General features: G+C 48.0%; 1 protein-coding gene across 1 annotated transcript; it reads right to left on the bottom strand.

Annotated features, from left to right (window-relative positions):
- Positions 1–118: 118 nt before the first annotated feature.
- LOC147666540 (C-X-C chemokine receptor type 6-like) lies at positions 119–25,959 on the bottom strand. The gene is made up of 2 exons (XM_086949002.1): positions 25,156–25,959; positions 119–2,835 (listed from the first exon to the last, which is right to left on the bottom strand). The coding sequence occupies exons 1-2, from the start codon at positions 25,957–25,959 to the stop codon at positions 1,747–1,749; spliced, it is 1,893 nt and encodes a 630-aa protein (XP_086805128.1). The 3' UTR covers positions 119–1,746.

The raw sequence follows: 25,959 nt of genomic DNA, 5'->3' as shown, positions 1-25,959 counted from the left end.
TTTTCATTATTGTGAAATATAATTAAACCTGAAAACAACAGGAATGCACCTTGTAGTATTCACCTAGCCGCCTTATCAATAAGCCTCCACCCAGAGGGCCTTCTACAGCTGTCCGCCGGTGACCACCTGGATGGATTCTTTTCTACGAAGATGCCACGGGTCACTGAATTCTGTGTAATATTATTGGTTATAAGAGCTGTCAGTTTACTATATGTTGGAAACATCGAAGCACCTTACTGGTAAATTTAAAAAGAATGAGGATCCCAGGTGGGTCAATTCCAAAAGTAAAAATTTCGGAACAAACACATTTAGACTAATGTTTTTAGACTTTTGAATTTGCATGTGCTTCAGATTTCAAAAAGTCCTCTAATTTTCACTGCAAATGCCCGAAGCACTATACACCCAACGCACTGAAGGGCTAGGATAGGCTGTTGCTTCTACTCCTAATAGCAAAAGACACACAATTGATGGATGGAATGCAGAATAAATCAAAACATTCACCCCCAGTCAAGAGATCTGGGTTAAATCCATCATTCGTTTGCTCACCATGCCACCCAGTTTAGACCAGTCCATATTCAAATCAATCTTGACCCTATGCCTCATGGGTCTCGACTCCTAATAGGCCATCATTGAGAGCTGTTGTGTGGCCTCTACACCGTGGCAGGGTAAGAAGGTGACAGTGCCACAGTAGAAGATATCCAGTCCATCATAAGCAGCTGTGTCCCATCCTTAAGGGCGGAGAGGCCTGCCCCCACACGTTTCTCCCGCAAGAAAGATTGTCTGTCAGGCTAAAGAAAGGTCAGATTGACAGACACTCATTATATTCAGGTCAGGCAGTCAGGTGCTAACGCTCAGGTTCTGGGCTGCCAGTCTGAAGATGTCACACTTCCTGGGGCCACAGGTGTAACGAAACTTGAGGGGGTGTCCCTGAAAGGCACGTAGGGGGACCCCCTCCCGCTCAATCAGGAGCTCTGCAGCCAGAGTGCTGTGCTGAAGGGGGCCCCTGGAGCTTGGGGGCCCCTGCACCAAAGGTGCTGCGGGGGCCTGTGCTACGCCCCTGCCTGGGACGTGACCTATTCAGCACAGCAAAGCACCTCGACTCCCTCCCCCACATGACGAGGGGGAGCATCATTGGGTGCTTAAGTTTTGTTCCCGGAAGACCACAGGGCAGAGTGTTTATCACTGACACCTCGTCACAGATTGAGGTGGGGTTAGCAACTCCCACTGAGCCCATACCACTCTGTGATGAGGTCGGGACTGACGCCTCCTTCAATTGGCTAACCTAACTTCTTCCCTTCAGACGTGCTGCAGGAGGTAAGTGTTAGGTTTTTATATAATGTTTAGTGCCTGCATATATGTATGAATGTTTGTGTATTTGTGAGTGTGTGATGTGAATGGGTGTGTGTTTGTGCGTGTGAATGCATGGGTGAGAGTGCACGTACGGCCCCCCAGGACCTCATTATACTCTAATTGCCAATCACCACTGTTCATATGTAAATTAGGGTGACTGTCGATAACACTACTTCCTCCTATGCCATACTCCTCCTTCAAGGAGACGTGGAGTTTAAATGGGGCAAGTGTGAAACCACCCAACAATGGGTGCCCAAATTTACACATCTGAGTCGCCTTCACAATTGTTACTTTGGAATGTTGTAGTCTGCAGCTGTACCTGGAAAATCTTTGTCCGGAAAAAATGTAATCCTAAAAAGATGTGTAATGTGTCTTTTTAAAGAAAAGACTGCCAACCTAAATGGTAAAACTGATGGAGTCCATGTTAGTAGAGGAAGAGTATCGTTTACTGCTGCGCTGGCTCTCTGGTTGCTTGAAGCTTCCAAAGCGACCTTTGCAGCCTACATTCTTCAACATTTGCAGAACTTCCTTACGGAACTTGACACCGACAAAAGCGTAGAGCACGGGGTTGAGGCAGCAACGTGTGAAGGCCAGGCTGCTGGTGACAATGATGGCGATGTCCCTCTGCTTGCTCTCCTTGCAACTCATTTGCCGACTCCACAGGAAGTCAGTGGTTTCCAGGAATGTGACTAGGTTGTAGGGCAATTGGAAGATGAAGAAGACGACCACTAAGGAAATGATCACCTTCAAGGCTTTGTGCTTCTCAAAGTTCCTAGCCGCCAGAAGGGTCTTGATGATCACTGAATAGCAGAAGACCATCAGAACGAATGGGATCAGGAAGCCAAGAGTCACCTGTGTGACATTGGTGAGCCCTTTCACCACCTTCGTGACGTCTTCGGTAAATATCATTCTACACAGGTGAACGCTGTCCCGGAGCTCTGACCGGCTGTACACAAACTGGGGGAGAGTCAGGATGACAGAGAAGAGCCACACAGTGACCGAGATGACCTTGCTGTAGTAGGCGGTCTTCAGGCGCAGTTTCCGCGCTGACGTTGCTCGGACAATCATGATGTATCGATCGACGCTGACACAGGTCAGGAAGAGGAAGCCGCTGTAGAAATTGATGGTGTACATGCCCTGAAGAAGCTTGCACATCCCGGTGCCGAAAACCCAACCATGAATGGAGTTGATGGTGATGAAGGGGAAGGTCATTAGCAGGAGAAGGTCAGACAGGGCCAGGTTGAGCAGAAAGACATCGGTCATTGATTGTATCTTGCGGTAGTAGAGGTACGTGGCCAGAACCAGGCTGTTGCCCACAATTCCCAGCACAAAGACCACAGAGTAGATGCAGGGCTGGTAGACTCTACTGAATTCTTGGACGTCATTCTTCTCGCATCTTTCTGGCAGTGAACTGTAGTCTATCGAATAATAATCTTCACCATAAATGGTCGAGGAGGGGCCTTCTTCCCAGATAGTGCTGAAGCTCTGTAGAGAAAGGAGACATGGTAGGGTTGCTGTTACTCAAATAGTGTATCTTACATTGTCAAATTTGGCTGATGACCCATTAACACTTAACAGACTGCTAGATGCTTGAAATCATGGCATAATCAGGTTTCTCTTTTCTATTCAAAACAGAGCAGCCCATGCAAGCTGAGACATGTCTCTTTTCCGCCATTCATGAAGGTGTTTCCCACTCTAAAACATCCCCCGTGCACCACAGAAGCCTCTAATACACATGAGCTTCCTACGGCTTCACCGTAGGAAACTCACTATCTATATTATTTCTGTATCTCTTTCTCTCTCTCTTTCTTAAGCACACATACATGAGCCACACTCTCTCTCTAACTTTCTCTTCCCAAGAACCAACTGCTTTGAAAAATGTTGGGCAACATAACAGAGCCAAACACTCCCAGAGTCTGTAGAAAGTGACAACAAAAATGCATCCGGCAGCACAAAAAACAAACAAGCTTGCCAAGGCCAAAAGGTCCCTTCGGAGGTCAGCTTTCTAGTCTTCCTGCTCTCGGGAAACTTTCACACTCTTACGCACTTCAATGCACAGGGACAGCCAATCAGGCGTAAGCAGGTCCCTGTCTTTCATCCAGCAATCTGTTACCTCACCATCCATTCGATCACTTTTACTTCCGCTAAGCGATACCTTCTCTGATGCCTGCATAATCGATGATTGGACTTGAATGCCAATGCAGTCACGTTGCTCTAGGTTGCATTCTTGCAGACGTATAGGTCTACACACAAATTCCCTTCCTCTCCTTTTACTAGGCGTTGAAATAGCCATTTTTCAATTGTATGTCAGACTATCATATACGGAAATATTACCTAACATAAATATCCTGTCCTAAATATTGTTTGCTAGAGTATTGTCCCATTTGTTGTAGATTGTCAAGCGATATCACCAATCGTTGATATTCCAGTAGATGTTATTTAGGACACAATATTTATGTCAGATGATATAATGATGACAACCGTATTCTAGTTCTACACCCGTTTTTCACACGCCCAAAAAATGTTTGGGTGGATGGATGCCTGCATCTTACATATAATTTTACTTAATTTAATGTATTTGTAAAGCGCCGCTTTCTTGTTGATGGTTGATACATGGCATTTATATGACAGTCTTTAGGAGTAATGCAAATATGTGGCGGATCTTCTGACAATGAATTCGACTTTGGGCTCTCCATTATTGCCTGGGAGATGTGCTGTGAATAATGGATGGAGCAAGATGCTCCATCCATCACCACCCCCTTTTGTACCGCTTTGTTCACCATAAGTTGGCAGGGTATGCTCAGACGTGAGTCCCTTGCTCACTTTGCCACTGGATTCATGCAAGCCTGGCTGAAGACGGCTGTAATGCCAGAAACCGGTCCTAGGAAGCTTGTTTCCGGTCCAGGGAAGGCATGGCTTGGCAGTTCGGGCTGGACTGTTTCCATGAGGCACTGGGTCAGACTGATTTGCATATGGCCATGTCTGAACTGAGGTGGCAGAGTGGGCTAAAGAACGGTGATGGATTAAACCTAGATCTGTTGACTGGGTGTGAGTGTTTGTTTGGTTCAGATGCTCCGTCCATCACCACCCCCTTTTGTACAAGATAGAAAACAGGGCATCCACTCTTACCGTGTCCTCGAGCTCTTTCTCTGCCTAATCCAGTGGATGCATTCAGGACATGAATTTGGGTAAGATATATTTATTTTCTGGGTTTACCCACTTCCTCTGTGTTATCGATTTCATGGATTTTGTTGTCACTGGCATTTAAAGGTTACTAGTTCATCATAATGATCAAATAGATAATGAAACATTCTGCGTTAGAAATGGCGACCCAACTTCATCAATCCATGCTCCAAAAATTCTTCACCATGCCCTTAGATCCTGACATTGTGTGTGACATCACTGGAATTACATAGGTGTATTCGACTCAACTCCGAACAACATGCATATCCTCCTTTCAACTCAACATATCTCCCCTTTGCTGTTTCTCTGGAGAGGGATCATTACTTTGAATCCCAGATCTGGAAGAAGATTACGATGGAGCTCGTAGACTGTAAACGCCAATTAGTGGCTCCTGAGGGATATTCAGATAATCTGGCTCAAACAAAGTTTCTGCTCTGGAAAAATAATGATTCTCTATTTTTTAAGTCTCTTTAGGCTGAGGCCCCAATTATGAGCATCCTGGTTAATTTCCATATGTACAATAACTACTGTTTTGAGGCAAACACTGAACCCCTGCAATTTTACCCAGTTAAATTTCTGCAGGTGAAACCTGGTTGTATTTACAGGGACAAAAATAGCAGACAAATACCAGGACCTGCAGATTTTAGTGCAGATTTTGGGGAAAACTCGTAACGTAAAAGGAACTATTTTCTGTACCAGATACATTCAGATCCCTACCATGTCAGATTGTAACGGTGTGATAAGTATCCCACTGTCCTCCAGTGCACTTATAAGTGGGGCCTATGTTTGCCAAGCTCTTGCACTTTATTTCTTTCTATTGTGTATTGTTTGTGAGAGTGCCTAATGTTACAGAGTATTTCATCTCCCCTGGGAGAAGTAAACATCTTTAATTGTGACTGCCCTACCTTTTCTGACCATCTCAACTGGTTGTGGTGCACTGTATGAAGTAATCTAAAGTTCTTATCCAAGAGCTTAGCCCTTGTGGCTTGTTCCAGCTACTTTCATCAGGGGATTAGCTTCAGGGGGTTGTTTATGGTATGACAACCCCAAATAAATGTATTCTTGGGTTTGTAGTTGGATCTGGGGGCCCTGAGTCACGTCTGCTATCTCAGTGTTGGTATTTCCCACTGTCAGCCAAGAATAAAATATTTAAACTGTGACCTTGAATGTAAACGGGATAGACAAACAGAGATACCTAGTTGATAAATTTCAAAATGTTAAACCAGATAAAATGGAATCAGTACCGACTTTTGTGCTTGTCAAAACTGTGTGATTCAAGGCAAATAATTAACTTCGAATAGCCTCCTTTTTAGGTGGAACCTGCGACAGCACATGCTCTCTCGCTTGCGAGACGTTATTGTTTACAATAAAGGACTTGGAGCTTACCCATTGCTTACCATTTATTGGCTCAGTGCCAATCTATTTGCTTTCGCCAAGTTGGCCAGTGTAGGTCCAGTGTCACTTCTGTTCCTTTTGGTGGAGCATGGACCAAGCACAGATTGATTTAACTTAATAAGTGCCCGTCTGCTGCTTGCTATGTCATTGAGGTACCATTTATTCTTTCCCTTCCCACACATTCCTTCTATTTGTTGCTGCCCCTATCTGGTGCTCCCCCCTCCTCCCTCTGCGCCTCCCTTATGTTGCCCCCCATGTTTTTTTTTAACATATTGCACAGCAGCACAGGCTGCTATGCAACTTGTCTTACAAAAAAGCTCTATGACGTGGCCAGTGCTGCCCATGTCATGGTGTTTTTTCTTGACATTAAGCCCTGTTGCTCAGTAGCCCATGTAGCTGTGCAACATGTTTAAAAAACCAGATTCGGGGGCGTTCCCGAGAATTTTTGGCTTTTGGCTACGTCAGCCGAAAGCCTCTTCTCGGGAACGCCCTCGAATCTGGTCGGGATTGAGGGCACCCGCCGGGAAAGGGCATGAAGGTCAAACCAAGCTGCAGGGAGGTATCGCCGGCAGCCCGTCATCCGAGGAGATGGTTGGCTGCAGGGAAAGTAGGAGGCATGAAGATTATACCGTGCTTACTTTGAGCAGCTGAGCTGGTTGCAGGGGTCCACCAGCGCTCGTATTTGAAAACCCGCACTTATTATTGTTTTAACACCAGCCTCCATCCAAAATAAGAGAGAGAAACGGGGTGAAGACTGATAAAGAAAATGACGGTAAAACGCTGACAAAGGGAGAAAGCAGGGATTAAAAAACCCCATGCATGAGTGAAATAAATGGGCAGGACATGTATGGTGGTTCATGAAAGAGATATGAGGTGGAATCAAGGTTAGACAGCCTTGGTAATAGCATACATACCACCATACCCGATTTGGGTGGGAGACTCTCATTTGTTAAGCCAAAATGCCTTTGTTTTACCTGTCTCCCACCCAAAATTGCGTGTGCAGAGTGCAGAGTGCAGAGTGGAGCTTCAGAGTGGAGCTTCAGAGTGCAGAGTGGAGCTTCAGAGTGCAGAGTGCAGCTTCAGAGTGCAGAGTGCAGCTTCAGAGTGCAGAGTGGAGCTTCAGAGTGCAGAGTGGAGCTTCAGAGTGCAGAGTGGAGCTTCAGAGTGCAGAGTGGAGCTTCAGAGTGGAGCTTCAGAGTGCAGAGTGGAGCTTCAGAGTGGAGCTTCAGAGTGCAGAGTGGAGCTTCAGAGTGGAGCTTCAGAGTGGAGCTTCAGAGTGCAGAGTGGAGCTTCAGAGTGGAGCTTCAGAGTGCAGATTCAGAGTGGAGCTTCAGAGTGCAGATTCAGAGTGGAGCTTCAGAGTGGAGCTTCAGAGTGCAGAGTGGAGCTTCAGAGTGGAGCTTCAGAGTGCAGAGTGGAGCTTCAGAGTGGAGCTTCAGAGTGCAGAGTGGAGCTTCAGAGTGGAGCTTCAGAGTGGAGCTTCAGAGTGGAGCTTCAGAGTGCAGAGTGGAGCTTCAGAGTGGAGCTTCAGAGTGGAGCTTCAGAGTGGAGCTTCAGAGTGCAGAGTGGAGCTTCAGAGTGGAGATTCAGAGTGCAGATTCAGAGTGCAGATTCAGAGTGGAGCTTCAGAGTGCAGATTCAGAGTGGAGCTTCAGAGTGGAGCTTCAGAGTGGAGCTTCAGAGTGGAGCTTCAGAGTGCAGATTCAGAGTGGAGCTTCAGAGTGCAGAGTGGAACTTCAGAGTGCAGAGTGGAGCTTCAGAGTGGAGCTTCAGAGTGCAGAGTGGAGCTTCAGAGTGGCGCTTCAGAGTGCAGAGTGGAGCTTCAGAGTGGAGCTTCAGAGTGCAGAGTGGAGCTTCAGAGTGGAGCTTCAGAGCGCAGAGTGGAGCTTCAGAGTGGAGCTTCAGAGTGGAGCTTCAGAGTGGAGCTTCAGAGCGGAGCTTCAGAGCGGAGCTTCAGAGTGGAGCTTCAGAGTGCAGAGTGGAGCTTCAGAGTGGAGCTTCAGAGCGGAGCTTCAGAGCAGAGCTTCAGAGCAGAGCTTCAGAGCGGAGCTTCAGAGTGGAGCTTCAGAGTGGAGCTGCAGAGTGGAGCTTCAGAGTGGAGCTTCAGAGTGGAGCTTCAGAGTGGAGCTTCAGAGTGCAGCTTCAGAGTGGAGCTTCAGAGTGGAGCTTCAGAGTGGAGCTTCAGAGTGCAGAGTGGAGCTTCAGAGTGGAGCTTCAGAGTGCAGAGTGGAGCTGCAGAGTGGAGCCTCAGAGTGGCGCTTCAGTGTGGAGCTTCAGAGTGGAGCTTCAGAGTGCAGAGTGGAGCTTTAGAGTGGAGCTTCAGAGTGCAGAGTGGAGCTTCAGAGTGGAGCTTCAGAGTGCAGAGTGGTCTTCAGAGTGGAGCTTCAGAGTGCAGAGTGGAGCTTCAGAGTGGAGCTTCAGAGTGCAGAGTGGAGCTTCAGAGTGGAGCTTCAGAGTGCAGAGTGGAGCTTCAGAGTGGAGCTTCAGAGTGGAGCTTCAGAGTGGAGCTTCAGAGTGGAGCTTCAGAGTGGAGCTTCAGAGTGCAGAGTGGAGCTTCAGAGTGGAGCTTCAGAGTGCAGAGTGGAGCTGCAGAGTGGAGCCTCAGAGTGGCGCTTCAGAGTGGAGCTTCAGAGTGGAGCTTCAGAGTGCAGAGTGGAGCTTTAGAGTGGAGCTTCAGAGTGCAGAGTGGAGCTTCAGAGTGGAGCTTCAGAGTGCAGAGTGGAGCTTCAGAGTGGAGCTTCAGAGTGCAGAGTGGAGCTTCAGAGTGGAGCTTCAGAGTGGAGCTTCAGAGTGGAGCTTCAGAGTGCAGAGTGGAGCTTCAGAGTGCAGAGTGGAGCTTCAGAGTGGAGCTTCAGAGTGCAGAGTGGAGCTTCAGAGTGGAGCTTCAGAGTGGAGCTTCAGAGTGGAGCTTCAGAGTGCAGAGTGGAGCTTCAGAGTGCAGATTCAGAGTGCAGATTCAGAGTGCAGATTCAGAGTGGAGCTTCAGAGTGGAGCTTCAGAGTGCAGAGTGGAGCTTCAGAGTGGAGCTTCAGAGTGCAGAGTGGAGCTTCAGAGTGGAGCTTCAGAGTGCAGAGTGGAGCTTCAGAGTGGAGCTTCAGAGTGGAGCTTCAGAGTGGAGCTTCAGAGTGGAGCTTCAGAGTGCAGAGTGGAGCTTCAGAGTGGAGCTTCAGAGTGGAGCTTCAGAGTGGAGCTTCAGAGTGCAGAGTGCAGATTCAGAGTGGAGCTTCAGAGTGCAGATTCAGAGTGGAGCTTCAGAGTGGAGCTTCAGAGTGGAGCTTCAGAGTGGAGCTTCAGAGTGCAGAGTGGAGCTTCAGAGTGGAGCTTCAGAGTGGAGCTTCAGAGTGCAGAGTGGAGCTTCAGAGTGGAGCTTCAGAGTGGAGCTTCACAGTGGAGCTTCAGAGTGGAGCTTCAGAGTGGAGCTTCAGAGTGCAGAGTGGAGCTTCAGAGTGGAGCTTCAGAGTGGAGATTCAGAGTGCAGAGTGGAGCTTCAGAGTGGAGCTTCAGAGTGGAGCTTCAGAGTGGAGCTTCAGAGTGCAGAGTGGAGCTTCAGAGTGGAGCTTCAGAGTGGAGCTTCAGAGTGGAGCTTCAGAGTGGAGCTTCAGAGTGCAGAGTGGAGCTTCAGAGTGGAGCTTCAGAGTGGAGCTTCAAAGTGGAGCTTCAGAGTGGAGATTCAGAGTGCAGATTCAGAGTGCAGCTTCAGAGTGGAGCTTCAGAGTGGAGCTTCAGAGTGGAGCTTCAGAGTGCAGCTTCAGAGTGCAGCTTCAGAGTGGAGCTTCAGAGTGCAGCTTCAGAGTGCAGCTTCAGAGTGCAGCTTCAGAGTGGAGCTTCAGAGTGCAGCTTCAGAGTGCAGCTTCAGAGTGCAGATTCAGAGTGGAGCTTCAGAGTGCAGAGTGGAGCTTCAGAGTGCAGAGTGGAGCTTCAGAGTGGAGCTTCAGAGTGGAGCTTCAGAGTGGAGCTTCAGAGTGCAGCTTCAGAGTGCAGCTTCAGAGTGGAGCTTCAGAGTGGAGCTTCAGAGTGCAGAGTGGAGCTTCAGAGTGGAGCTTCAGAGTGCAGAGTGGAGCTTCAGAGTGGAGCTTCAGAGTGCAGAGTGGAGCTTCAGAGTGGAGCTTCAGAGTGCAGAGTGGAGCTTCAGAGTGGAGCTTCAGAGTGCAGAGTGGAGCATTAGAGTGCAGAGTGGAGCTTCAGAGTGCAGAGTGGAGCTTCAGAGTGCAGAGTGGAGCTTCAGAGTGCAGAGTGGAGCTTCAGAGTGGAGCTTCAGAGTGGAGCTTCAGAGTGCAGATTCAGAGTGGAGCTTCAGAGTGCAGATTCAGAGTGCAGATTCAGAGTGCAGATTCAGAGTGGAGCTTCAGAGTGGAGCTTCAGAGTGCAGAGTGGAGCTTCAGAGTGGAGCTTCAGAGTGCAGAGTGGAGCTTCAGAGTGGAGCTTCAGAGTGCAGAGTGGAGCTTCAGAGTGGAGCTTCAGAGTGGAGCTTCAGAGTGGAGCTTCAGAGTGGAGCTTCAGAGTGCAGAGTGGAGCTTCAGAGTGCAGATTCAGAGTGGAGCTTCAGAGTGCAGATTCAGAGTGGAGCTTCAGAGTGGAGCTTCAGAGTGCAGAGTGGAGCTTCAGAGTGGAGCTTCAGAGTGCAGAGTGGAGCTTCAGAGTGGAGCTTCAGAGTGCAGAGTGGAGCTTCAGAGTGGAGCTTCAGAGTGGAGCTTCAGAGTGGAGCTTCAGAGTGCAGAGTGGAGCTTCAGAGTGGAGCTTCAGAGTGCAGAGTGGAGCTTCAGAGTGGAGATTCAGAGTGGAGCTTCAGAGTGGAGCTTCAGAGTGGAGCTTCAGAGTGGAGCTTCAGAGTGGAGCTTCAGAGTGGAGCTTCAGAGTGAAGCTTCAGAGTGCAGAGTGGAGCTTCAGAGTGGAGCTCCAGAGTGCAGAGTGGAGCTTCAGAGTGGAGCTTCAGAGTGCAGAGTGGAGCTTCAGAGTGGAGCTTCAGAGTGCAGAGTGGAGCTTCAGAGTGCAGAGTGGAGCTTCAGAGTGGAGCTTCAGAGTGGAGCTTCAGAGCGGAGCTTCAGAGCGGAGCTTCAGAGCGGAGCTTCAGAGTGGAGATTCAGAGTGGAGATTCAGAGTGCAGATTCAGAGTGGAGCTTCAGAGTGGAGCTTCAGAGTGGAGCTTCAGAGTGGAGCTTCAGAGTGCAGAGTGGAGCTTCAGAGTGGAGCTTCATAGTGCAGAGTGGAGCTTCAGAGTGGAGCTTCAGAGTGCAGAGTGGAGCTTCAGAGTGGAGCTTCAGAGTGCAGAGTGGAGCTTCAGAGTGGAGCTTCAGAGTGCAGAGTGGAGCTTCAGAGTGGAGCTTCAGAGTGGAGCTTCAGAGTGGAGCTTCAGAGTGCAGAGTGGAGCTTCAGAGTGGAGCTTCAGAGTGCAGAGTGGAGCTTCAGAGTGGAGCTTCAGAGTGGCGCTTCAGAGTGGAGCTTCAGAGTGCAGAGTGGAGCTTCAGAGTGGAGCTTCAGAGTGCAGAGTGGAGCTTCAGAGTGGAGCTTCAGAGTGGAGCTTCAGAGTGCAGATTCAGAGTGCAGATTCAGAGTGGAGCTTCAGAGTGGAGCTTCAGAGTGGAGCTTCAGAGTGGAGCTTCAGAGTGCAGATTCAGAGTGGAGCTTCAGAGTGGAGCGTGGAGCTTCAGAGTGGAGCTTCAGAGTGGAGCGTGGAGCTTCAGAGTGGAGCTTCAGAGTGGAGCGTGGAGCTTCAGAGTGGAGCTTCAGAGTGGAGCGTGGAGCTTCAGAGTGGAGCTTCAGAGTGGAGCTTCAGAGTGGAGCTTCAGAGTGGAGCTTCAGAGTGGAGCTTCAGAGTGCAGAGTGGAGCTTCAGAGTGGAGCTTCAGAGTGGAGCTTCAGAGTGGAGCTTCAGAGTGCAGAGTGGAGCTTCAGAGTGGAGCTTCAGAGTGCAGAGTGGAGCTTCAGAGTGGAGCTTCACAGTGCAGAGTGCAGATTCAGTGTGCAGATTCAGAGTGCAGATTCAGAGTGCAGATTTAGAGTGGAGCTTCAGAGTAGAGCTTCAGAGTGGAGCTTCAGAGTGGAGCTTCAGAGTGGAGCGTGGAGCTTCAGAGTGGAGCTTCAGAGTGCAGATTCAGAGTGGAGCTTCAGAGTGGAGCTTCAGAGTGGAGCTTCAGAGTGGAGCTTCAGAGTGGGGCGTGGAGCTTCAGAGTGGAGCTTCAGAGTGGAGCTTCACAGTGGAGCTTCAGAGTGCAGATTCAGAGTGCAGATTCAGAGTGCAGATTCAGAGTGCAGATTCAGAGTGGAGCTTCAGAGTATAGAGTGGAGCTTCAGAGTGGAGCTTCAGAGTGCAGAGTGGAGCTTCAGAGTGCAGATTCAGAGTGCAGCTTCAGAGTGCAGCTTCAGAGTGCAGCTTCAGAGTGCAGCTTCAGAGTGCAGCTTCAGAGTGGAGCAGAGTGCAGCTTCAGAGTGGAGCTTCAGAGTGGAGCTTCAGAGTGCAGATTCAGAGTGCAGATTCAGAGTGCAGATTCAGAGTGGAGCTTCAGAGTGCAGAGTGGAGCTTCAGAGTGCAGAGTGGAGCTTCAGAGTGCAGCTTCAGAGTGGAGCTTCAGAGTGGAGCTTCAGAGTGGAGCTTCAGAGTGGAGCTTCAGAGTGGAGCTTCAGAGTGGAGATTCAGAGTGGAGCTTCAGAGTGCAGAGTGGAGCTTCAGAGTGGAGCTTCAGAGTGGAGCTTCAGAGTGGAGCTTCAGAGTGGAGCTTCAGAGTGCAGAGTGGAGCTTCAGAGTGGAGCTTCAGAGTGGAGCTTCAGAGTGGAGCTTCAGAGTGGAGATTCAGAGTGCAGAGTGGAGCTTCAGAGTGGAGCTTCAGAGTGGAGCTTCAGAGTGCAGAGTGGAGCTTCAGAGTGGAGCTTCAGAGTGGAGCTTCAGAGTGGAGCTTCAGAGTGCAGATTCAGAGTGCAGATTCAGAGTGGAGCTTCAGAGTGCAGAGTGGAGCTTCAGAGTGGAGCTTCAGAGTGCAGAGTGGAGCTTCAGAGTGGAGCTTCAGAGTGCAGAGTGGAGCTTCAGAGTGGAGCTTCAGAGTGCAGAGTGGAGCTGCAGAGTGGAGCTGCAGAGTGGAGCTTCAGAGTGGAGCTTCAGAGTGCAGAGTGGAGCTTCAGAGTGGAGCTTCAGAGTGGAGCTTCAGAGTGGAGCTTCAGAGTGGAGATTCAGAGTGGAGATTCAGAGTGGAGATTCAGAGTGGAGCTTCAGAGTGGAGCTTCAGAGTGCAGAGTGGAGCTTCAGAGTGGAGCTTCAGAGTGCAGAGTGGAGCTTCAGAGTGGAGCTTCAGAGTGGAGCTTCAGAGTGGAGCTTCAGAGTGGAGCTTCAGAGTGCAGCTTCAGAGTGGAGCTTCAGAGTGGAGCTTCAGAGTGGAGCTTCACAGTGGAGCTTCAGAGTGGAGCTTCAGAGTGCAGAGTGGAGCTTCAGAGTGGAGCTTCAGAGTGGAGCTTCAGAGTGGAGCTTCAGAGTGCAGATTCAGAGTGGAGCTTCAGAGTGCAGAGTGGAGCTTCAGAGTGCAGAGTGGAGCTTCAGAGTGCAGATTCAGAGTGCAGAGTGCAGAGTGGAGCTTCAGAGTGGAGCTTCAGAGTGCAGAGTGGAGCTTCAGAGTGGAGCTTCAGAGTGGAGCTTCAGAGTGGAGCTTCAGAGTGGAGCTTCAGAGTGCAGAGTGGAGCTTCAGAGTGGAGCTTCAGAGTGGAGCTTCAGAGTGCAGAGTGGAGCTGCAGAGTGGAGCTGCAGAGTGGAGCTTCAGAGTGGAGCTTCAGAGTGCAGAGTGGAGCTTCAGAGTGGAGCTTCAGAGTGGAGCTTCAGAGTGGAGATTCAGAGTGGAGATTCAGAGTGGAGATTCAGAGTGGAGCTTCAGAGTGGAGCTTCAGAGTGCAGAGTGGAGCTTCAGAGTGGAGCTTCAGAGTGCAGAGTGGAGCTTCAGAGTGGAGCTTCAGAGTGGAGCTTCAGAGTGGAGCTTCAGAGTGCAGCTTCAGAGTGGAGCTTCAGAGTGGAGCTTCACAGTGGAGCTTCAGAGTGGAGCTTCAGAGTGCAGAGTGGAGCTTCAGAGTGGAGCTTCAGAGTGGAGCTTCAGAGTGGAGCTTCAGAGTGGAGCTTCAGAGAGCAGATTCAGAGTGGAGCTTCAGAGTGCAGAGTGGAGCTTCAGAGTGCAGAGTGGAGCTTCAGAGTGCAGATTCAGAGTGCAGAGTGCAGAGTGCAGCTTCAGAGTGGAGCTTCAGAGTGCAGAGTGGAGCTTCAGAGTGGAGCTTCAGAGTGGAGCTTCAGAGTGGAGCTTCAGAGTGGAGCTTCAGAGTGCAGAGTGGAGCTTCAGAGTGGAGCTTCAGAGTGGAGCTTCAGAGTGGAGCTTCAGAGTGCAGAGTGGAGCTTCAGAGTGCAGAGTGGAGCGTCAGGGTGCAGATTCAGAGTGGAGCTTCAGAGTGCAGAGTGGAGCTTCAGAGTGCAGATTCAGAGTGGAGCTTCAGAGTGCAGAGTGGAGCTTCAGAGTGCAGATTCAGAGTGGAGCTTCAGAGTGCAGAGTGGAGCTTCAGAGTGCAGATTCAGAGTGGAGCTTCAGAGTGCAGAGTGGAGCTTCAGAGTGCAGAGTGGAGCTTCAGAGTGCAGAGTGGAGCTGCAGATTCAGAGTGGAGCTTCAGAGTGCAGAGTGGAGCTTCAGAGTGCAGATTCAGAGTGGAGAGTGGAGCTTCAGAGTGCAGATTCAGAGTGGAGCTTCAGAGTGGAGCTTCAGAGTGGAGCTTCAGAGTGCAGAGTGGAGCTTCAGAGTGGAGCTTCAGAGTGGAGCTTCAGAGTGGAGCTTCAGAGTGCAGAGTGGAGCTTCAGAGTGCAGAGTGGAGCGTCAGGGTGCAGATTCAGAGTGGAGCTTCAGAGTGCAGAGTGGAGCTTCAGAGTGCAGATTCAGAGTGGAGCTTCAGAGTGCAGAGTGGAGCTTCAGAGTGCAGATTCAGAGTGGAGCTTCAGAGTGCAGAGTGGAGCTTCAGAGTGCAGATTCAGAGTGGAGCTTCAGAGTGCAGAGTGGAGCTTCAGAGTGCAGAGTGGAGCTTCAGAGTGCAGAGTGGAGCTGCAGATTCAGAGTGGAGCTTCAGAGTGCAGAGTGGAGCTTCAGAGTGCAGATTCAGAGTGGAGAGTGGAGCTTCAGAGTGCAGATTCAGAGTGGAGAGTGGAGCTTCAGAGTGCAGATTCAGAGTGCAGAGTGGAGCTTCAGAGTGGAGCTTCAGAGTGGAGCTTCAGAGTGGAGAGTGGAGATTCAGAGTGGAGATTCAGAGTGGAGAGTGGAGCTTCAGAGTGGAGATTCAGAGTGGAGAGTGGAGCTTCAGAGTGGAGCTTCAGAGTGGAGAGTGGAGCTTCAGAGTGGAGCTTCAGAGTGGAGCTTCAGAGTGGAGAGTGGAGCTTCAGAGTGGAGATTCAGAGTGGAGCTTCAGAGTGGAGAGTGGAGCTTCAGAGTGCAGAGTGGAGCTTCAGAGTGCAGAGTGGAGCTTCAGAGTGGAGCTTCAGAGTGGAGATTCAGAGTGGAGCTTCAGAGTGCAGAGTGGAGCTTCAGAGTGCAGATTCAGAGTGGAGCTTCAGAGTGCAGAGTGGAGCTTCAGAGTGCAGATTCAGAGTGGAGCTTCAGAGTGCAGAGTGGAGCTTCAGAGTGCAGATTCAGAGTGGAGATTCAGAGTGCAGAGTGGAGCTTCAGAGTGCAGATTCAGAGTGGAGATTCAGAGTGGAGCTTCAGAGTGCAGAGTGGAGCTTCAGAGTGCAGAGTGGAGCTTCAGAGTGCAGAGTGGAGCTTCAGAGTGCAGAGTGGAGATTCAGAGTGCAGAGTGGAGATTCAGAGTGGAGCTTCAGAGTGCAGAGTGGAGATTCAGAGTGGAGCTTCAGAGTGCAGAGTGGAGCTTCAGAGTGCAGAGTGGAGATTTAGAGTGCAGAGTGGAGATTCAGAGTGCAGATTCAGAGTGCAGAGTGCAGATTCAGAGTGGAGCTTCAGAGTGCAGAGTGGAGATTCAGAGTGGAGCTTCAGAGTGCAGAGTGGAGCTTCAGAGTGCAGAGTGGAGCTTCAGAGTGCAGAGTGGAGATTCAGAGTGGAGCTTCAGAGTGCAGAGTGCAGATTCAGAGTGGAGCTTCAGAGTGCAGAGTGGAGATTCAGAGTGGAGCTTCAGAGTGCAGAGTGGAGCTTCAGAGTGCAGAGTGGAGCTTCAGAGTGCAGAGTGCAGATTCAGAGTGCAGAGTGCAGATTCAGAGTGGAGCTTCAGAGTGCAGATTCAGAGTGGAGCTTCAGAGTGCAGAGTGGAGCTTCAGAGTGCAGATTCAGAGTGGAGATTCAGAGTGGAGCTTCAGAGTGCAGCTTCAGAGTGCAGAGTGGAGCTTCAGAGTGCAGAGTGGAGCTTCAGAGTGCAGAGTGGAGCTTCAGAGTGCAGAGTGGAGCTTCAGAGTGCAGAGTGGAGCTTCGGAGTGGAGCTTCAGAGTGGAGCTTCAGAGTGGAGCTTCAGAGTGGAGCTTCAGAGTGCAGAGTGGAGCTTCAGAGTGCAGAGTGGAGCTTCAGAGTGTCAAGAGCAATGCCAATAGCTCTAACTTTAACAAAGGCAAAACCATTGCATTGTAAATGCTTGTTTTACAGTATGCTATTGTACGATATGTTTTCATGGCTTGACTTATGCACGGACTCCCAGAGCCAAGCCAGACCCATGGCTTTACTCTGCCTACATCTGCCCTATTAATTTGCTTACAGCCCTTCTCTATTTACGACTCCGGCTTAGCATATGGGGCCATCAGTCACTTGATAGAATGATTTGTAAAAAGGTGGGGGCTAGAAACATGGAAACCTGAACACACACGCCGATTTGACAACTCTACCATCATAGCTTTTTGTTGCAGAGATGAAAAAGAGAGCATGCAGTGAAAATACATTTAAATTAAGTGAGGACAGGACAAGGACTTCAGGCCATTGTGTTGTATGTGACTGTAGTCATGAGTTCCAAGAGAGAACTACCATGCTCAGGAGCCATGGGTAGGGGCGTTGCTTCAGCAGGGGTGTTTGTGGTGTGACACCCCTCTACTGCTTCTTGGTTTGGTAGTTGGGTCTGAGTGCCCGAGTCGGCTCTGCTACGTCTGTGCCGGTTTTCTCATCATTTTCCACTAAGAGGTGTTAACTTGTTTTGGATCAGGATCTAAAATATACATAGAGACTGGTTTACCAAAAATTTAATAAATCTGCACCTATAGAAACACTCGTTTAATGGATAGAAATGTATTACTTTTCAGAATGCGCTAACATTGGTAGCAGTAGGCTTTGAAAGATGCACTAATCTCGAGTTTCCGGGCACACTTCTGGCAATCAAACACCCAAAAGTGATAGGATGAATGTTTGCAAGTAAGCTAACAATTGGCAATCGCTCCAGATAGCGTTCAAACCCATTTTCTCCGACTGTGCATCTCTAGACAGAGGCCCACCTAATGCGAATCAATACTGAACCTGTTCCTCATTGAAACAGTCCACTCTGAACCCTGGTCCTCACCCCTCCATCTTGTAGCCCACTGCTTTTTTAGTTGGGAAATTTGAGATCCACACCCCTCGAATCTCACTGACTAAGCTACAACCCTGAATTTGATATCTTTAGCAAGCCTTCTCCCCAGACCCTTCACCTATTCTTGCTAGATGTGTGAGGTTGGTGATGGTCCAGGCTAGCGTCCACATTTTGACATTTTCGTCTTGGCTCTGTACTCATCCAGAGAGTTTATGGCATGAAAACGATTTGATTCAACCTCGATGTTTCTAGTCTGGACATCCTTCTTGTTGCGTCATTGTGAGTTTAATACGTTTTATTGCAAACCGATTACTAACGTTGCTATGCAGTTGTATTTAGGTACAGAGGGGCATATTACCAACAACTAGCGATATTTATCGCTAAATAGGCTTAGCGACAATTTTTCTATCGCCAAGCATCGCCGGATTTTATCGCTGAGATAACGTGCTATTAGCAACGTTTATCTCAAAAGCGATAAAATTCCAGGCGATAGCGGCAAAATCTGTGAATATCGCTGAGAATACAGCGATATTCACGCATTATCGCTTACAGGGTCTTAGCCATTATATCCACCTCCCATTGGATATAATGGCTAAGAACTGGTCTGAGCAGGCGTTAGTTTTTGGAGATATTCGCACTTAGCGCAAATATTTCGATCGCTACGCCTGCCTTGCTAATAGGCGATAGTGATGTTAGCGACTGTTTTCAGTCGCTAACAGTTTGGGTACGGCCACTTTGCATGTCATTAGCGATAAATATCGCTGACATGCAAAGCGGGACCCAAACCGCTCGCTATCGCCTCAAAGCTGTCCCTAACATCAGTTAGCGAGAGCTTGCTGATAGGGCGATGTAATTATCGACGCTTAGCGGGCGAAAACGGCCGCTAAAGCGGCGATAATGTCATTTCGCCAGGCTTGGTAATATGACCCAGAGTTCTTGCTATAAAATGCGGACTTGCCTAAAGACAGGGCAGTAGAGGTGGGATCCTCGCACTTCAGAGAGAGAGATTTCCCATTGCTAGCAGGTGGGACAATACAAAAAGTAGGCATCCCACTGTGGGCGAATGTATACAATTTAGTATAAATTGTTTAAAATTTCTGATTGGAAAGGAGGCAAAATGTGCAGACACAATGATGAAATGTAACATTAATGCTTCTTAGACCCATGTCCAGAATAATGATGAAAAGTGCAGAAAAAGGACATGATACTGCACTGTATTTATTTTTCAATAATCCTGAAAGTTTTGATCCCTTTGTACACATCTTTCTTCAGCTGCATTTTGCGAGTCTCCATGTGAAGGTCTTGCTTTCTCTCACACATCTCTCAGCAGCCGATCTGCATCCAGAAGCAAGCATATGTGCACCTTCACATACCCAGGGCTGGCTTTAGGGCAGTGCGACCGGTGCAACCGCACTGGGTGCTGACCTGGAGTGAGGGGGTGGGCAGTCAATGACCTCAGGAGGGGCTTTGTGTTTAGCAATAACGTACAATTTAAAAGCTCCTGCTCCAGAGTTCCTTGTGTGTCCAGCTTTCAGGCAGCAATAAAAATGTCAAGATAACTCTTGTGATTATGTTACTGCTGGAGAGAGAGATCAGAGTTTTGTCTAGTGGCAGTTTTGACTCGCCATAAAGTAGCATAGAGGGTTAATATGCCGATTGCAAAGAACAGATCTGTATTTTATGTGGATAGCAGAGTGGATTAGGAAAGCAAGACTTTACCAGCACTTTAACACAAATGAACTGTTTGTGGGAGAGATGCTATGGTCAGATGAGGGGCACTTTTGCCTGGGTGGTAGCAAGGGAATTCGAAGAGGAGGTTATATTGGGTGTGGTACCAAAAAAGATTGTCACACTGGGCACCACCAGCGCTAAAGCCGGCCAGAACAGATCACCGATACCCCCCGCAACATGGGTCTATGAGACTACCGCAACTCCAAGGCGTTAATAATTATTTTCATAACCAGGCAATTATTATTATTGGTCCTGATGATGATCCCGTTAGTATAGGGGCAGGAGATCGAAACGTCGACTTTCCAAATACAGTGCTCGAATCATATCATTGTGTTATTAGATTGCTGTCACTGTCATTGAGCTTGCAGTACTATGTATTAAGATGTAAGCCACGTTCTGCTCCAAAAGTTATTGCCTGAATATCTATTTTGTCCATCATCCTTTCTCTTTACTTTTTCCTTCCTTTACACTGGGTACAGGACTGTGCCCTTTTATTCCTGTGTGTTCTATTTCTATTAATTCAACATTTATCAAATAAATATTCCATGTCCGGCTGGACATTGGATTCAAACTTATAGTACTCATCGTGGTCTATAAATGAATTTGCTTGCACCATTTTATAAACTGAGGACCATTGTTCTTTGAAATAACCAATTACCTGTGGTGCGCAGTGACCCTATCGGGTTCCCTTGTTTTGTTTAAATCTTGGCGGTGCAGGAGCACCAAAGGGGTGATCCGCCCGCCCCTGCACTGCAAGTATTCGAAATCAGACCCTAAATGATACACATTTACATGTTAAAAGACTGGGGTACTGATATACGCTATGCCCAAAGCCCTCATGCAGCTGCAAGACGCGATAACAACACATTGCATTTTTATCATGGCCATGAGAAGCAAGGCCAAGAACATAAGATTGCATTGGTTCTGAACCTGCACTCAGGCTAATATAATTTGACCTACAAAATACAGAAAATCAATTGAAACCTTCCGGGTATGAAATGATGCAGCAGGTGTATAAGGAAATGTAGCTAAAAGGTTTCAGAGCAATAATAACCCAAATATATAATTCAACAGCTGTTCAGATAAATGAGCACAGCATGATTTGTTCAATACCCTGTTGAGAAAAGCTGCTTCCTCTCTAACCAGCTTAACCCCAGCTCACACATTCCCATTCATTTATGTCTGTAAGTGATATTTCTATAGGACGAACCTAGCCAAAAGGCAGTGGAGAGCTGTACGGTCTCAGAGACAAACAATAAGCCAACTAGTAGTCGGAAGAGTAGCTGGTTTGTGAACGTTTAATAGATTGTGATGTAGTGCTCTTTATAGAGGTCAGTCTTAAACTCTTTCCCAAATTGGAGCTGTGTTGGGGCAGCCCCGATGGACACAGGGATTGTAAGAAATTGGATTCTTATTTGGGTTAGGCAACTGCCCACCTCAAGGAATATTCACAACTTTTGTCATGGTGAAACCGTAAATAACAAAATTAACCTGAACTCAACTCCCTGGTAGTAATAGCACAGAGCAAGCAGGCTTAACTTTGGGCAATTTGCCAAGTATTTATGAGGTACTGGAACAGAGAAAAAATGCCAAAAATAAAAATCCCAAACTGAATTAGACAAATAAATGTAGTTATTACACAAACTGGCACCAAAATGACAAAAATCCAAAAGGGGAATCAGAAATAAGATTTGCAAAAAATTTTTAAGTAGAAATATCACCAAAAAGCGAGAAGCACCTATGATAGCCTATTGTCGCAGTAGACCGGGTGCTAGACACAGTTTCATGCTGACCAGGACACAGCACAGATCGGATACAACACTCAGGTTTGTCCCGTCAGAAGATTTTGCCTTTTTGCTTAGCCTTTTAACTCAAACGCAGTGGCACACTTTTAAAGCCACACAGGACCTCGGGTAGGAGCTATGTGTCAGGCAGAGGCTAACAGCAGGGTCCAGCCCAGGTCCAGTTGCCACTTGTAAACTGGGTACATCCAGGAAAAACCCTTGTGCAGCTTGTTGTCTCTCTGTAGCCACACAAGAGGTCAGCCAACTGACCCTAGGAATTCACTTCTTTGTCCTGGGTAGATTAGGGAGTAGGTTCAGTCCTTCGGGGCTCCTCTCAGGTCATAGACAGCAGGTCCAAGCCTCTATTTATCTTCCACAGGTCCAGAAAGTGCACTGACGTAGGTACCTTGTGGTGTTACATTTATGCCTTTCACCAGATACTGGGTGGCTGTAAATCCTAGGCACTCCCTAACCAATGGTGTAAAAGTTCTCAAGGCCAACCCTACCCACTTGTTCAGTAGTTATGTTTGACTGCAGACAGGCCTAACATGCCATGTATCAAACGTCTTCAGCCACACTAAACTTGGGCTGTGAGGGCTGAGGGTGTGGGGAGTGTCATAAGTATATCACCAGTATCCTTCCACAGTTAACACTAAAATCCAGTTTGAATAACTGTCTTGGCATCCTGTTGTGTCCCTTTCAAGTGTGACCTAAGTGTTACATGTGGCTCAACATACCTGTCAAGCAGGTTTTCACGGCGTGACATCACAGGATGCCCACAGCCCCCACTCTGTACATTCTATGGAGTTGAGAGGAGTCATCTCTGCCCATTCAGGCCATCCAATTGTTTGCTCCTGGGAGGTATTTCACTTCTCATTCACAACTATTCAAAGCTGAGCACAGGGTTCAGAACTGGCAAAGGCTTATGTTACTTACCTTCTGACAGTCCAGGCAGCTAAAGGGTAACTTTATAAATGTTACTATTCCTTAATATTTATTAAAATTAATTTCAAAATCTTACTTCACCATTGAATTGTATGTTTGATAACTATTAAAAATAGTGGCTTAATTAGTTTTCTATCTGGTCCTTATTCTAAGATACAGTATTGATGTTTTAATCTGTTCTCTAGTTTTTTAGGAGGACAGCTAAGCTTGCCACAGTGAAAATAGCATTTAGGGCCTTATTACTGGTTGGACATGGTAACACTAACTTTCTACATGTCTCACTTTTAATTATCATGCAAGCTACCTTCTGAACTACATAGCTTACATGGGGTGACTCATTAATATTTAAAAGGAAGGTTTTCTGTCAAAAAAGGGCATCTTAAAAGGCGGCACTGCTGGTTTTACACTGCAGCAGTCAGGCTACCTAGGCTAGGCCGGAAGCAATATTTGACCTACCACTATAGTGAATGGCACAATGGGCGCTGCAGTCCAGAAGTGGCATTTGGTTACGAGTCCTGAGACCTCTTTCTATGCCATATAGAAGGGAATTACAGTCAATGTAGATATTCTAATTAGGAATAAGCTAATTCAACCATGTTTAAAGGGGGTGGTCAGACACTTTACTCCTGGTTATCAGGGGTAACGTGCACAGAATGTTAAAGCTATCCAAGCAGAGAGGGCAAAAGTCTGAGAGGACATTATGCAAAAGATGGTCATTTCCTACAGGGATGTCCCAGATCATTAGTGCAAAAATACAAAAGGGCGTGCTGCCTTGTTTTTCTTTTTTAGACTTCTTTGTCTCTAGTCTGTTGGTGTCCTGGCTATGGGTGTGCCGAGTACCACCAGAGTGGGTGAGCTTTCATGCACGATAGGCATGGCTGCTGGTTGTAATGGCTTTAGAAATGATGCAGCTGGTTTTGAAGTTTGTGCAGGCCAGTAAGGGAAGTCCATGGGATTCCATCAGGATGGGGATGATGTGATCATATTTTTTAGGCCCTGGATGAGATATACTACAGTGTCTCTTTGAGCATAGGGGAATCAGCATATTTCTCAGCAGGGTGGATCCTCTGAAAGGCTGGTAGGTTCAGTCGTATGACAGGCAGAGATTGATAGGTGCTGCCTTGTGCGGACACTGGACAGTTCATAGAGTATTAGAGTAACTAGACCCTTGTTTAATCTTTAGATTTAACTCTATGATGGTTCGATTCCGGCTCAGAAAGGGGTTTCACTCCTGCTCTGGGAATCCAAGATTGTGGAAAAATGTGTGTTCAGCTTATCCCGAACATGTCTGATGCTTTCTTCTCTACTGCCCTCTTCATTGGATTTCAAGAGAACTGAAAACACTTCTTAGGGTGGCCACCTGACCCCAGGCCATCATGGACACTTTTCTCCAGCCCTGTTCTTTTCACCTATAAATCCTTGTGTTCAAGTGTGCAAGTGAATTTAGTGCCATCGAGTCTACAAAAGGCGACAACACCCAGAATTAAATAGCTTATCACACAAGGATTGGAAACTGTTTCCGTAATGATCTGGATGGATGTGCCCACCCTATATCTTCAGCACTGTGAGTCCCTAGAAGAGCAACAAATTAATTTTATAATACTGAAGAATTATATGCGATCAGTGGCTTCATAAAAATATAAAATGTAACACAAAGTTTGAGTCAAGCCCTGTCAGTACGTCTGTGTTATCACACTCCTGTCAGCTACAGGCTGCTGTCTTCTCATCAATGATAATAATCTTTCTCCGCAGTGGCCAGACTCCAATTTTTGTGGGTTTCCTTGCAGATGAGAAGACCAAATATTTACCACAACAGACCTCATCTTTAAAAAAGCCAGATCTGGGTTTCTTTCTGATCTCCTAGGATCGGGGAGACAGTCCATGGTGAAGTGAAATGAAAATGAAATTAAATATGTATTTATAAAGCGCAGTTGCTACCCTGGGGCGTCCAAGCGCTGATAGAAGGTGTATTTGCTGAACAGAAGAGGTTCTGCTAGGAGAATTAATGGTGGGCATTGAACAGGAGGGTTTTCAGCTGTTTCCGGAACGAGAGGAGGTTGGGGTTAGACCTGAGTTGGAGGGGAAGGGAGTTCCATTGTTTGGCGGCATTAAGGGAGAACATCCTGCCACCAGCTCTTGCTCTTTTTATTCTGGGCACTGAGGCCAGAAAAGACTGACTTGATCTAAGATTTATGGTGGGGTGGTACTGGGCGGCCAATTGCTGGACCTGTGCGCCAAAATGCCTGGTGGGAGATGCACATCGCCTTGAAGGCGATTCTTTGTCATACGGGTAACCAGTGCAGCTTGTTCATCCCAGGTTTGGCTGATTGTCTGCGGGGCAGCTGTAGCAGTGTTCGGGCACTGCAGTTCTGCACTATCTGCAGCTTTCGTAATGTGTATTCCGGAGCACCGAGATACAAGGCATTATTGAGGTCCAGCCGAGATTGAATCAGGCCCTGTTTGGCCTCCATAGGCAGGAGAGGGAGGACTTTCCTCAACATCCGGAGAAGACCAAAACAGGTTGCGGACAGTTTCGTGGCCTGAGTGTTGAAGGAGAGAGCCTTATCCAGCCAGACCTCCAGGCTCTTTATGTTGTCTTTGGGGGCTGGGGGGTTGCCTAGGCAGGGAGGCCAGAGAGAGTTGAAGTGTACCGGAGATGTGGGTCCCAGGAACATCAGCTCTGTTTTATCCCCATTGAGTTTAAGGGAGGAGGATGTCCTCCATCCCTTAACTTCCTCCCTACATTTCATTAGTCCTGATGAAGATGATTGGCCGTCCTCCTGCGCCTGAGAAACCACTAGCTGAGTGTCATCCGCGTATGAGATGATTTTAATGCCAAACGGACGAACAACCTCAGCCAGTTGTTTCATATAGATATTAAAAAGCGCAGGGCTTATGGAGGAGCCCTGCGGGACTCCACAGTTTAATGGCCTGCTTGTTGAGACAGTATCTCCATCAAAAATCTGGAAAGACCTAGAGCTCAAGAATGATTCGAGCCTCTGCAGTGCCCCGCCTACTATTCCTACGTCCGATAAGCGGCTCAGCAAGGTGACATGGCTGACCGTGTCGAAAGCAGCGCTCAGGTCAAGGAGGACCACTGCCACTGATCCCCCTTGGTCTAAGATCTTTCGAGTTTCCTCAGTGACTGCTAGCAGAGCGGTTTCTGTTCTGTGCTTAGGTCGGAAGCCTGTTTGAGTGGCGTCTAACAGCTGGTTATTCTCGAGAAAGTCCGTTAGGTGGATGTTGACATGTTTCTCGAGAATTTTGCTCACCCATGGGAGCAGGGAAATCGGAGTGTAGCTGCCGGGATCCTTAGGATCGAGGTTAGGTTTTTTGAGCAGAGCCCGGACCTTGGCCTTTTTCCATGCAGGAGGGACAGTGCAGAAGGTGATGGAGGCATTTAAGAGGTTCATTATGGTGGGAAGCACGACTTGGCTAGCTAACAACATTATCTCTGGCGGGGCTGGATCGCATGGTGATCCTGATTTTACTTGATGAGCTAGTCGGTCCAAGGATTCGGGATCTAGCAGAGGGAAATGATCTAATGTTACCAGAGGTTGGAGGGGCACCACCTCCAGATTCCCCTGTCCCAGTGCACTAGGGTTTGTTACTGCAGCCGGGAAGGAGGAATGGATTAGGTTAACCTTCTGGTGAAAAAATTCTGCCAGGTCGTTGCAGTGAGCTGAAGTTTTGGCAGGAGGCGTGGTCGAAGTAGAGATTTTAGTGAGGCTTTTTACTATATGGAAGATTTCCTTAGGTTTGGACTTAGCTTCCATGATCTTTCCTGAGAAATAGGCAGATTGAGAAGATTTTACATCGCTTTTGTAGGAGTTGATTGCCTCTCTGTATTGAGTTTTTGCATCTGGTGCGTAGTCCAAGCGCCACCTTCTTTCTAATTTCCTACAGAGGCGTTTTTTATCTCTGAGGGATTTTGAGAACCAGGGGGCAGTTTTATGTGATCGTTTTGATGTGACTTTACGGATGGGGAGGGTAGCTTCAAGGGATTTTAATATCCAGTCCTCATATTCTTGGTTAGCTATGCTCGGGTCCTCGTTGCGAAGCGGACAGATGTGCAT

The sequence above is a fragment of the Lissotriton vulgaris genome, unplaced genomic scaffold (assembly GCF_964263255.1).
Source record: "Lissotriton vulgaris unplaced genomic scaffold, aLisVul1.2 SCAFFOLD_9944, whole genome shotgun sequence".
Taxonomy (NCBI): domain Eukaryota; kingdom Metazoa; phylum Chordata; class Amphibia; order Caudata; family Salamandridae; genus Lissotriton; species Lissotriton vulgaris.
This window is presented reverse-complemented; position numbering and strand designations above follow the sequence as displayed.

Bases quoted from the DNA above. Each gene is read 5' to 3' on its own strand.
- LOC147666540 (XM_086949002.1), bottom strand. From the start codon at position 25,959: ATGCACATCTGTCCGCTTCGCAACGAGGACCCGAGCATAGCTAACCAA. The intron at 2,836-25,155 runs GTGAGCAAAATT...CTTTCTCTACAG, and splicing joins CGATTTCCCTGCTCCCATGG to AGCTTCAGCACTATCTGGGA.